The 13,809-nt window shown below is 41.6% G+C and overlaps 1 protein-coding gene across 1 annotated transcript in view; it reads left to right on the forward strand.

Moving 5' to 3' along the window:
- Positions 1-13,809, forward strand: part of wdr11 (WD repeat domain 11) — a 111,137-nt gene that overhangs the window by 32,515 nt on the left and 64,813 nt on the right. Inside the window, exons 8-11 of the mRNA XM_072557461.1 lie at positions 1,231-1,429; positions 6,868-6,977; positions 10,242-10,418; positions 11,969-12,053. Coding sequence (XP_072413562.1) covers positions 1,231-1,429; positions 6,868-6,977; positions 10,242-10,418; positions 11,969-12,053 — 571 coding nt within the window. The remainder of the gene's footprint in view (positions 1-1,230; positions 1,430-6,867; positions 6,978-10,241; positions 10,419-11,968; positions 12,054-13,809) is intronic.

Raw genomic sequence — 13,809 nt, forward strand, 5'->3', positions numbered from 1 at the left:
TACATGTGAAAATGTTGCCCCTTAGGTCTGTTTTATATATTTCCCCTCTCAACCTAAACCTATGCTGTCTAGTTCTGGACACCCCAACCTAGGGAAAAGACCTTTTTCTATTTATCCTATCCATGCCTCTCCAGATTTTATAAACCTCTGTAAGGTCACCCTCCACCTTCAATGTTCTGGGGATAAAAGCCTCTGCCTATCCCTCAAATCCTCCAACCTTGGCAACATCCTTGTAAATCTTTTCTGAATTCTGTCAAGTTTCACAACATCATTCCGATAGGAAGGAGACCAGAATTGCATGCAGTATTCCAAAAGTGGCCTCACCAATGTCCTGGACAGCGGCAACATGACCTCCCAACTCCTATACTCAATGCTCTGACCAATAAAGGAAAGCATACCAAACGTCACCTTCACTATCCTATCTACCTGCGACTCTACTTTCAAGGAGCTATGAACCTGCACTCCAAAGTCTCTTTGTTCAGCAATGCTCCCCAAGACCTTATCATTAAGTGTGTAGATAGATCTTAGTGAAGGTGACATTTTATTGTATTTTCAGAGCTGTCTTGGGATATCTTTCTACATTAAAGGAACAATATAAATTCAACTTGTTGTTGCAATAGCTGCAAAAGGCTATAAAAAAGCAAATAGAAGTTATTTGTATAGGAGCACTGAATGCAAAGGATTAAAAAAAATTGCACACCACATTGATGGGTGCGGATGGAACATTGTGTTTTGTTTTGCACAGGAATGACACAACATGGGAAAGGTATCATGAAGATTCTTTTGAACGATACTGCAAATAATAGTTTACGGTTATTAAGAGAGGCTTGAAAAAATTGTGTCATGGAACAGAGCTGTTATGGGGAATATAACAGACATAAATTATACAAGGATTTGAGGAGATAAAGAATGAATGATTACTGCTGAACATCACATTGGAACTATTCTGAATGGCAATAATAAAGGAGAAACTGAACTATTTCGTAGATGTGAAAGGACAAAGGGGTAGACCAGCTGGCTGCACTTAAAGTGGCCTTGATGTTAATCGACTTGAAATCTGTAACTTGCATTTATTATGTTTAATCTCGTTTATGTACCTGCATCCTCACTACAATCCAAATTATGTCATAATTTTAGAGCGAGGAGACAAATTGCATACTGTTGGAATAATAATTGTGTTGACAGAGGATTTTCTTTCATTTGAAATAACATTTTTCTTTATGGTTTCAGATCCGGATCAGCCCGTCCAGGAGCTGATGTATGATCTACGTTGTCAATGTGATGCAATCAGAGTCACTAAGACAGTTCGCCCTTTTAACATGGTGTGCTGTCCTGTTAATGAAAATTCTGCTGCTTTAATTGTCAGTGATGGCAGAGTCATGTTTTGGGAGTTGAAAACAAACTTACTGGGGCCGAAGCCGTATTGCAGGTATTTTTGTCCACTCTTTCCTCGAGAAATATAGCCAACAGCATCCAAACTTAATAAATTTAGCATGTAAATAAATTGAATGGTTATGTACTCAGTCATACAGAGAGCACGAAACAGACTCTTTGGTCCAACTCATCCACACCAACCAGATATCCTAGATAAATCTAGTCCCGTTTGCCAGCATTTAGCTCATATCCCTCGAAACCCTTCCTATTCTTATACCCATCCAGATGCCTTTTAAATGTTGTCATTTTACCAGCCTCCACCACTTCCTCTCGCAGCTCATTCCATACACCCATCACCCTCTGCGTGAAAAAGTTGCCCATTGGGTCCCTTTTTAAATCTTATCTCTTTCACCTTAAACCTATGTCCTCTAGTTTCCCCCACCCTGGGAAAAATACCTTGTCTATTTCCCCCTATCCATGCTCCTCATGATTTTACAAACATCTATAAAGTCACCCCTCAGCCTCTGACGCTCCTGGGAAAATGGTTTCAGCCTATTCAGCCTCACTCTATAGTTCAAGTGCTCCAACCCTGGCAACATCCTTGTAAATCTTTTCTGCACTCTTTCAAGTTTCACAACATCCTTCCGATAGGAAGGAGACCAGTATTGGACACAATATTCCAAAAGTGGCCTAGCCACTATCCTGTACAGCCGCAACGTGACCTCTAACTCTTATACTCAATGCACTGACTAATAAAGGCAAGCATACCAAACGCCTCCTTCACTATCCTGTCTACTTGTGACTACACTTGGATGGAACTATGAAGTATGCACCCCAAGGCCTCTCTTGACCTTACCATTGAGTGTATAAGTCCTGCCCTGATTTATCTTTCCAAAATGCAGTCCCTCTTGAAGACCGTCAAAGACACCAAGATAGAAGATGATGAAATAATGGTCTCCTTTGACATAACAGCCCTGTTCACATCCATCAACATCAACCTGGCCAAGGAAATGTTGACTACAATATTAGAAGAACCAAAGACACGTACACCAGCTTCATCAGCAAGGACTGTATCGTCAAGCTAGTGAACCTATGTCTTACCACCCACTTCACCTTGAACAACAAAACCTACAGCCAAACCCTACGGAACACCCATGGGATCTCTGATATCAGGGTTCTTAGCAGAGGCAGTAATGCAGAGACTCAAACAAACAGCTCTGCCAATCTTCCAACCCAAACTTTGGGTCTGCTACGTGGATGACACTTCTATCATCACTAAATGAAACAAATTAGAGGAAACCTTCAAGAACATCAATACTACCCTTACTGGCATAAAATTCACTAAAGAGGAGGCAAAACAACAACAAACTGGCTCCCTAGATGTCACAGTAGAACGATCAGCCAATGGGGAACTTCAAACGGGCTTCAAATAATAAAAGCAAATTTCTGCGGATGCTGGAATCTGAAACTAAAAGAGAAAATGCTGGAAAATCTCAGCAGGTCTGGCAGCATCTGTAAGGAGAGAAAAGAGCTGACGTTTGGAGTCTAACTGACCCTTTGTCAAAGCTAAAAAAAGAGAAATAGGGAAGTATTTATACTAGAGAGAGATCTCTCTATGCACTGTCATTATCACCTCTTTATTGCTACCTTTGCTTCTGGAGACATGACACACCTTCTCTCAGCCTAGTATAAATACCTCCCTATTTCTCCCTTTTTTTTTAAAGCTTTGACAAAAGGTCAGTTAGACTCGAAACATCAGCTCTTTTCTCTCCTTACAAATGCTGCCAGACCTGCTGAGATTTTCCAGCATTTTCTCTTTTGATTTCAAACGGTTTCTACAGAAAAACAACACATACGGACTAAGTATTGAACTACAGAAGCAATCATCCCAACATCCACAAACGAAGCTGCATCAGCACATTATTTCAACGAGCCCACCACAAACTGCAGCACAGAGGAACTACGTAGACCAGAGGAAAATCACCTATACAGTTTATTCAAATGAACAGATACCCAATGAACATAGTCCGCTGATTTCTGAGCAATAAACAGACAAAACACATCCAAAAACCCTAGCCACTCTCCCTTACATCAAAGACATCTCGGAAACGACTGCCACTCTACTCCGACCCTTTGGCATTATTTGTGGGCTACCAACACACTAAAACAGCAGCTAATGAACTAGAAAGACCCTATACAGACAACAAGCAAAACTAACGTTATCTTCAAAATACCTTGCAAGGACTGTAACACACTAAATTGAACAAACAGGCAGAAATTTAGCCACCAGGATACATGAACATCAACTAGCCACAAAACGACATGACCCATTCTCACTAGTATCCCATACATATGGATGAGGAAGGACACCACTTCGATTGGGGCAACACATCCGTCCTAGGACAAGCCAAACCGAGACGTGCACGAGAATTCCTAGAAGCATGGCATTCCAACCGGAACTCTATCAACAAATACATTGACTTGGATCCCATTTACCACCCCTGAGAAAAAGAACAGGAAATGGCATTGCCATAGGAAATGATGTCACTACAGGAAATGACATCACCAACCCTAAGAAACTCAAACATATAAATAGAAAGCGGGCTGCACCACCAGTGCTTCGGAGGTTCACTGATGATGTTACCTAGTATGGTGACGAAACATCTAAAAACTAACCTTCCAGCTCAGCGAGCAAACCTACATCCTGAAAAGCAACTCTGTCTTCTACCTTCAAGCTAATTCTGTATCCAAATGGCTCGTTCTTCCTGTACTCCATGTGATCTAACCTTGCTAATCAGTCTACCATGAGGAACCTTGTCGAACACCTTACTGAAGTTCATATAGATCACATCCACCACTCTGCCCTCATCAATTCTCTTTGTTACTTCTTCCAAAAGCTCAATAAAGCTAGTGAGACATGATTTCCCATGTTGACTATCTCTAATCAGTCCTTACCTTTCCAAAGACATGTAAATCCTGTCCCTTAGGATTCCCTCCAACAATGTGCCTAATGTCAGGCTCACTGGTCGATAGTACCCTGGCTTTTCCTTACCAGCTTTCTTAAATAGTGGCACTACATTAGCCACCTCTAGTCTTCTGGCCCCTCACCTGTGGCTATTGATGATTCAATGAATAAATATTAATCATTACAAAATTACAAATTAATTTCTCACCCATTCAGTATTGTACAATTTGATTGCAATGCAATTTGGCCTCATGTGTCAATCAGTGTTAGATTCACATTTCATTTCCTGTCAGTTGCCCTGAAGCCATCAATAATTTTCATAATGTTTGTCTAATTCCCTCTTAAATATTTTGATTGACTGTGCTTCAATAGCCACTTCTAATAATGCTCTAATTTAACTTGCATGTTTTGAGTTATAGACTACGTGCTCAAACTGATGAGTACAGTGACATCAATTCTACAAATTTGATAATTGAGCAATTTACTCTCAACAGATTGTCTTTGTGATTGATGGCAGTAATGCTCAGGTTATAAATGCTGGAAAGAAAACCATCTGAAAATGCAAAGGTCATATTGAGCATTTAAATAGTTCTGGAACATTGATATATTTTCAAATTAATTTTTTTTTCATGACTAATTCATAATAAAATGTAATGTTTGGAATAGAATGTTTTTACTTGTACCAGAAGCAAGGTAGATAACATTTTTTAGAAATAGTGTGTGGCTCCCTCTCATCAATTTAGTGTCAACAATGCACTTTAATGCCAATCTGGAGAAAAAAGGTGAATTATTCTCTTTGCTTCTCTAAGGCTGTTGTTGTATTGGTGTTTTATTGCTGTGGGTGTTGTAAATTTGGTTCAAGTCATGATGAATATCTGCTAACATTCTGCTCAGCTGATTTGTTCCTGTATAGTCCAGATTCTCTGTCCTCCGGAGTTGTACTGCACTGCCTTTGTAGTTTTGGCAGACTGACCCAAGGATATGTGCTGCACAGCAAATGTTGCTTATTAACACTGAACATTGTACAGTCGGGAGAGGTGGACGTGTAGAAAATCCTTCATGCAGGCCCATTACAGCCATCATAAAATGCAGACTTATCTAATAAATCTAGACATAATTTGAATCTGTCATAGAGGTGAAAAAAGTATTCAACTACAAAATATCTCCCTAATTTATAATTTGTTGATTCTCTTTTGTCGCATTCCCATGTCCCCTACCTTCTGGTTCATGAGTACATGGGAAGAATCCCCCAGTAATTACTGATAGAGTTCTGCATTGTTGGAATGATGTCCCTTTAATGAGGTGAAATTGCGAAGTATGTCTTTGTCTGACATTCAGGGCAGAAGGTGAAAGTCCTATTGCACTATTCAACAAAGTGCAGGCATTTCTCCTGGTTTTCTGGCTAACTTTCTTCCCTTGACTAAATTTGAAACCAAATTGTCTTTTTGATTTAATTGCACTTCAAGTTTGTTTTTGAATATGGAATGCTTTGAGGATTAAATGCGTTAATAAAAACAATCATTTCAATGTACAATGTTTGAGGACAAAATGACAATTTTATAGGAAGAGAAATGGTACTTTGGCCATCATTATGATTGGAGTTCAAGAATTCAGAAACTTTGTACAATTTTAGATTTTTAAAAAATAGTTAGATTCCCTACAGTGTGGAAACAGGCCCTTCGGCCCAACCAGTTCACACCGACCCTCCGAAGAGTAACCCACCCAGACCCATTTCCCTCTGATTAATGCACCTAACACTATGGGCAATTTAGCATGGCCAATTCACCTGACCTGTACATCTTTGGACTGCGGGAGGAAACCCACGCAGACACTGGGAGAATGTGCAAACTCCACACAGACAGTCACCCGAGGCTGGAATTGAACCTGGGACTCTGGTTCTGTGAGGCAGCAGTGCTAACCACTGAGCCACCGTGCCGCCCCGTGCAAGACTTTGATGAGATCACACTCACAATACAGTGTGTAATTTTGGTATTGATATTTAAGAAACAAGCTTGCATTGCAGGCAGTAAAGCAAAGATTTGCTAGATTGGTTCCTGAATGAGAGGTGAGTATCAGGCTGTGTAAATTTATCCTACATTCCCTGGAGTTTAGAAAATCAGAGGGTAGTCTTCTTATACAAAGGTCACGTCCTTTGGATTTTAAATAAGGAGACGTTCCTTCACTCAGTGGCTAGTGAGGTATTGTCTCTCGCCAAGTATTGCATTATTGGAAACTGAGTGAAAGAGAGATTTTTGGTCCTTTGGGAATCAAATGCTCTGGACAGCAGGCAGGATCAGACTATGATTGAATTGAATGGTGAAGCAGGTTCAAGGGGTTGTGTGTAGTCAGCTTCTCTCCCCTCATATATTTTTTGAAAAAGAATTTGTTCAGTTGACTCGCACATTTTCATTTTTCCCCCTGAATGTGACAAATGTGTGATGTCTGAAAATGTTGACATTTACTATGCTTCGTGTTTTTTGCTTTATTATTTGCTTGACTTATTTGTTGCTGTTTTCTCTTTTTAACAGTTACTCAGGTTCTACCGTGTCTCCTTTGTATTGTCCAGTTTCATTTTGTGGAATTCCAATGAGTACCCAACAAAAGAAACTTCCAGATCTCTCCTTGGATAACATGATAGGTAACGTGGTAAACTTCTAGTCTGCTTTCATCTCAGCATGTACACATGAGCACACACATGCGCGTGCGCGCACACACGGAGGCTGATTTGGATTTGCTATAAACTCAAGAGTGGGAGTATATTAAATATCATTTGACAAAGTGTACCTGTTAAACCCTGGCAATCCCTCAAAACTGCTCAACCACACGTGTAAATATGTTGTGTTCATGTACGTGGTGATGAAAGGTGGGAAGAATGTTGTCAGGAGACTGACTGTCTTTAGTATAAAATACTTTCCTGTTCCTCCAAATTGAAAGCATAATATAAGAATCCATTTTACTGAAACCGCTGGATAAAAGCAAATTACTGCGGATGCTGGAATCTGAAAACAAAAAGAGAAAATGCTGGAAAATCTCAGCAGGTCTGGCAGCATCTGTAAGGAGAGAAAATAGCTGACGTTTCAAGTCTAACTGACCCTTTGTCAAAGTGACAAAGGGTCAGTTAGACTCGAAATGTCAGCTCTTCCTATCATTCTTTCTTTCTTGAGCATGTCATTACTACGACTTGTTCTGTTTAATGTGTCTACATTCAAATGGGAAAGAAAAGGTTATTGATTGTAAATATTCCAGCAAGTAACTTCAGTTTTCATGTTGGCCATGTACTTGACAGTTTGATGCTTCTGCTAATCTCTAACCTTTTCTGGAGCTACGTGTGCGAAATTTCCCTTGGCACAGCAGTTGGTAATTGAGTCCAGAAATGTGAGAGTAAATGATTCAAGGCCACCTCCAATATTTTTATTGTAATATTGAGATATATACTGAAATTAGCTGCCTCCTCCACTTCTACTTTAAAATGCAATTTAATGAACTTATCGATCATTTCAAAAGGTTTTGTGCAGATTGTGTAGGTGACAACCAGTTGTCCCTCCTCCTATGGTATCAAAAATTGCTGGAACTCAGGTTTTTTAACTACCTCCCATAGAAAGGTTTTGAAGGAGAGTTATCTTTAAGAAGTTACCTTCACCTTTAACTGTCAGTCATCAGAGTCCACTCTCCAATGAAGTAGCACCATCCTCTTATCTCATTTAACAGCTATTTGCTTTACATTGCTGTTCTTGTGAATTGTACTGATGAGTGCAAGACAAAAAGTTTCACCAAAAATGTGTTTTTTTTTCCAGCAATACTCAAATTCTGTGCTACCAATTGCCTATTAAAGAAAATAAGATTAAAATGAAATGGAATACTTAAGAGGTAATTCTGTTCAGGTCGAGCAAGGCAAACCAGTGATGTGGCAAAGCATTATATTTTCAATACTTTGTATGCTGTTCAAAAGCATTTGACTTGATTGAAAAAAAAGGAATCTGATCGTACTGTTTCATTGTGTGTTTACTTGCTGTGAAATAAAGCAGCTTAATGATTCATATCTGGTCTCATCTCACCAAATGTTTGCTCAGTCTACCTTTGGAAAGGTTCACAAAATACCATGAGAAGGACAGGAGTATTCCATTCAAATTATAAGTGTTGTTACACAACTGGTTTATACTTTTGTGTTATGAGATGTTGGGCAGAATGAGCATCTCCTTAAAATACGTGTGGAAGTGACTTTGCACTGTTACTTCCAAGAGTAATATGCATTGCTGCCTAACCTAAAATATTTATCCTGTTCCCAGTTGGCTTACTATTTGTCTCTGAGATTCTCTCTGCATATTCTGTTCCACGCATCTTGTGTAATTAATTACATCTCTTTGTTCCACTTTTGCTGAACCTAATCTATAACCTGTTGATGTGTAGCCAGTGACTGTAAGAAAATGCTACATTTGATTCAGTTTGTTTACTTCCCTTAGAATCTTGAATACATTACTGATCTGCCATTTTCCTATGTGAAGATCCCTAGTTTCAATAGCCTTTCCTTGTTGTTCATTTTACCTGCATGTGACTTCGCCATATTTATCTGATGCCACTGTTTCTGATGCCACATTGCTACTATAATTGAATTGTAGCCAGAATTGTGAAGTTAGCTCAATTAGGTAGACAGCTGGTTTGTGATGCAGAGTGATGCCAACAACATTGGTTCAATTCCTGCACAGGCTGAGTTACTGTAAAGAACTCTCCTTCTCAACCTGTCCCCTCAGATTAAACCACCACCAGTCCTCTTTCTGTAATGGGAGAGCAGTCTTAAAGTTTAGTAAGACCTTTACCTTTACATTCATAATGACACTGAGGTAAACCACATGATATAATACAGTGCAGTTGTATGCCAAATTTATACTTTCAGCCATTTGACAAAGTGATTGACTAAAATGCCAGTAATTGCGCACATAATTCATTTTAGATTCAATGATTGTGATTGATTAAAGAAAAATCTCCTCTAAATTCATTTAATTTGTGATTTATTAATCTGTCATCATTTTTTAGCTCATCTTTTGTTAACTAGAGAGAACAATGCACCAAATGTGATACTAAAGATCATTAAGGCTTTCTTTATATCATAAAGTGTAAACTATACTCTTCTCTAACTACCTTTTAAAATAAGTAAATTCGAGTTTGTGCTGTAGCTGTGTAGATCTTTGTAGCTCCAAACTTAAATGACATTAAGTAAATAGCAAATACTCTGCATGCTTGTATAAATTAACAATGCCATGCTTCCTAACTACTACATTCAATAGCACACTCTGATAGTTTTTTTTAGGCGTAACAGAATGATTCATATACCTGCAGTGTAACCGTTTAAAAACATTAAGTAAGAAATGGCCAATTACTCCATCACATCTTTCCCTTTCCCAATCGATGGTCAATATACCTTTTCATGTGCTTTAGCTTTAACCAGTTGGGGATGAACGTGAAACAGAAGAGACTTTGGCTTACCTTGCATTCTTTGTTCACTCCTGGCCAATTGCTTTCTGCAGATAATAACAGCTTTGGGTCTCAACTGATTTGTTACCATTGTGCCAATTACATTTAGATAGCTTTATACTTGCACACTTGTCTTGCAATGCACTACAGAATGTGTGTCCTCAAACTTGCTCACTTGTTTTCAGACAGTCTGCAATTGTACCACTCAGATAAAGAAGTGGGAATAATATGAATAAACCTTGAGAGCTCACTCACGATTCCTGAACTCTTGGAGTGTGATCTTTTCAAGATCAAACTGGTTGCGGTTCATTTGATTATCTCAGTCTACATTTCTGCTGATAATCTTCAGTCCTGTTGAGTCACCTTGTGCAGGATTAGATGACTTGCTTTGATGTAGCACGTGTTTTATTATTCCAGTTTGTCTCTTAAATAGGGCAAAGTATGGCCTTAGGTGAAGACCAATCTAGTCTTCCGTACCAACAAGAGGTTCAACTGAAGTTCCTGCTGACTGGCTTGTTGTCAGGTCTCCCACTGCCACCTTTTGTCATTCGAATGTGTCCACCACTTACTACCAAGAACATTAAGAACTATCAACCTTTGTTGGCTGTTGGTGAGTACGTCTGTGGGTTTTACTATGTTAATTAGATTACTTAGCAATTTCTTTTCAAATAAAAGATAATGGGTCCATTTAGAGGAATCCATAATTTTCTGTTTTTCATAAACCTAACTTGTGGGCGGCACTGTGGCACAGCAGTTAGCACTGCTGCCTCACAGCGCCAGAGTTCAATTCCCGACTCAGGCGACTGACTGTGTGGAGTTTGCACGTTCTCCCCGTGTCTACGTGGGTTTCCTCCCTCAGTCCAAAGATGTGCAGGTCAGATGAATTGGCCATGCTAAATTGCCAGTAGTGTTAGGTAAATGGGTAAAGGTAGGGAAATGGGTGGGTTGCACTTCGGCGGGTTGGTGTGGACTTGTTGGGTCGAAGGGCCTGTTTCCACACTGTAAATAATCTAATCTAATCTAATAAACCTAACTCCTGTGGCTGTGTAAAAACAAAGATTGGATAAATTTTCATTATTTCATGAAATTTTTCCATTTCATTGTAATTATGTTGAGCCAAGATGTCCTCCTTGTGGTCTTGCTTATTATACAAAAGTGATCTTGCTTTGATGATTATTGCTAATATCACATGTATCTTTAGATTAATCTTAAGAATGAACTTTTGCGTTTGTTACGTGAGAAAGTTCTATTTGAAATGTCATTAAGATGTGTTCTTGGAGGAACTGAAGTTACCAGTTAAGTGTGATTAAGAACATTTTTTTGAAAAGATGTTGATTTGGTGAAAGTACTTTGTATAATTGTGTTTTTAAAATGCATGTTTGAACTGCCTGCTGCATACATACAATATTCATCTCAAACTCATTAATACAATGAAGTGACGAACAAGTTGCACTGTAAGCTGGTTAGACTTACATTGTACGATAATTTATTCTTAATATCTTCATACCTTGGAACCTTCAATTGCTAAACTATAATGTGGCTCATTTATCCGACTTTTTTAAAGGCCTTGGCTGCTTGTTAATTGTTGTCACCCTGTGGTTGCTTGCTTCAGACCATTATTCACATGTTGACAGAGAATATCTGCAAGACATGGAACTGTCAAGATAATCATGCTAATGCTATACCCATGCAAACTTATGGCAGGGGTTGCTATGTGGCAAACAGCAGCGGGAATTCAATACTAACCAAGGGAGATCTGAAGCCAATTATAGCGCTTCTGTACTGTTCCAATTAAGATCAATAAATGTAACAGAGACTGGATATCAAATTGGAAGTTATTACCTGAGAAGGTCCAAGGTTTAATATGATATGGCTCATCTAGATACCAGATAAACTTGCCAAGTCATTGATGAGATCGTCTGGCTTAGTAGTGCAACCTTACAGAATTGAATTTAATCACAGTGCATATGATTATAATGAACTATTGACCTTCAGTGGATATCACTGACTGATAATTTGAGTTACATGCCCCATCATTTTACCTCTGATCAGTTAATTGACAAGAATTTTTATTTTAAATTAATATCATTCGAATTCTTCTTTAATTAACAGCTGCATAAAAAACACGTTCATAATTTGGTGAAATAATATATATTTCAGGTACAAGCAACGGATCTGTGTTGGTTTATCATCTTACTAGTGGATTGATACACAAGGAATTAAGTATACATTCCTGCGAAGTCAAGTAAGATTTTTAATCTGCAAATTCCTTGCATTGAGTTTTCTGAAGGAGTGTTTAAAAAAAAGCAAATGCTATAATTGGCATCAGTACAAATAAACATGGTTAGCATAAAAAAGCAAGCTTGACTTCCCATGTTTAAAAGATGACCCCATTTTTATGCCTTGAAGCTTCGACATTGTTTTGCATTACTAGCTTTTCCAAGAAACATCTGTCTAGTTTTGTGCCTGACTGCAAATAAAATACTGCAGCAATGAATTGCGATCAAAAAAAATGTAACATCTGTTTTCCAAATTGCCCCAACTAACTCCATATCACGCCGCCAATCCTTAACCACAGCCTGCCCTTCCACTTCCCCAGTGCCTGCCCTTCCACTTCCCCCGGGCCTGCCCTTCCACTTCCCCCGGGCTTGCCCTTCCAGCCCCCGTGCCTGCCCTTCCTCCCCCCCCCCCCACCGGGCCTGCCCTTCCACTTCCCCCGTGCCTGCCCTTCCACTTCCCCCGTGCCTGCCCTTCCACTTCCCCCGTGCCTGCCCTTCCACTTCCCCCGTGCCTGCCCTTCCACTTCCCCCGGGCCTGCCCTTCCACTTCCCCCGTGCCTGCCCTTCCACTTCCCCCGTGCCTGCCCTTCCACTTCCCCCGTGCCTGCCCTTCCACTTCCCCCGGGCCTGCCCTTCCACTTCCCCCGGGCCTGCCCTTCCACTTCCCCCGTGCCTGCCCTTCCACTTCCCCCGGGCCTGCCCTTCCACTTCCCCCGGGCCTGCCCTTCCACGACCCCGCGCCTGCCCTTCCACGACCCCGCGCCTGCCCTTCCACGACCCCGCGCCTGCCCTTCCACGACCCCGCGCCTGCCCTTCCACGACCCCGCGCCTGCCCTTCCACGACCCCGCGCCTGCCCTTCCACTTCCCCAGTGCCTGCCCTTCCTCCCCCCGTGCCTGCCCTTCCTCCCCCCGTGCCTGCCCTTCCTCCCCCCGTGCCTGCCCTTCCACTTACCCCGTGCCTGCCCTTCCTCCCCCCGTGCCTGCCCTTCCTCCCCCCGTGCCTGCCCTTCCACTTCCCCAGTGCCTGCCCTTCCTCCCCCCCGTGCCTGCCCTTCCTCCCCCCCGTGCCTGCCCTTCCTCCCCCCCGTGCCTGCCCTTCCTCCCCTCCGTGCCTGCCCTTCCTCCCCCCGTGCCTGCCCTTCCTCCCCCCGTGCCTGCCCTTCCTCCCCCCGTGCCTGCCCTTCCTCCCCCCCGTGCCTGCCCTTCCTCCCCCCGTGCCTGCCCTTCCTCCCCCCGTGCCTGCCCTTCCTCCCCCCGTGCCTGCCCTTCCTCCCCCCCGTGCCTGCCCTTCCTCCCCCCCGTGCCTGCCCTTCCACTCCCCCCGTGCCTGCCCTTCCTCTCCCTCGTGCCTGCCCTTCCTCCCCTGACCTTTCATCTTGACCCCGCCCTTCCTCCCTCCCCTCACCCTCCCACTCTTTCCCACTCACCCCCCCCTTCCAACGCATACATACCCATCACTACCAACCACACTTTTATATCTGTCAAAGTGCCTTCAGTGCTTTTGAATTTCGAATACAGTAATTAGTGTAAAAAAAAATGGGGTTTCAATGGTGACCCACTCCAGTGTTGGCCACTTGGATTCTTGGCTTGGACTGGACAGTTTCATTTGGCTGCTGTCCCAGAATTCTGCATGGTAATTCCCCGAATAGGTTTTCTGGCCTCTTCAGTGGAAGTGATTGTAGGTTTGAAAAGTACAGTCTAATATGCATTTCTGCAGTACA

The sequence above is a fragment of the Chiloscyllium punctatum genome, chromosome 38, assembly GCF_047496795.1.
Source record: "Chiloscyllium punctatum isolate Juve2018m chromosome 38, sChiPun1.3, whole genome shotgun sequence".
Taxonomy (NCBI): Eukaryota; Metazoa; Chordata; class Chondrichthyes; order Orectolobiformes; family Hemiscylliidae; genus Chiloscyllium; species Chiloscyllium punctatum.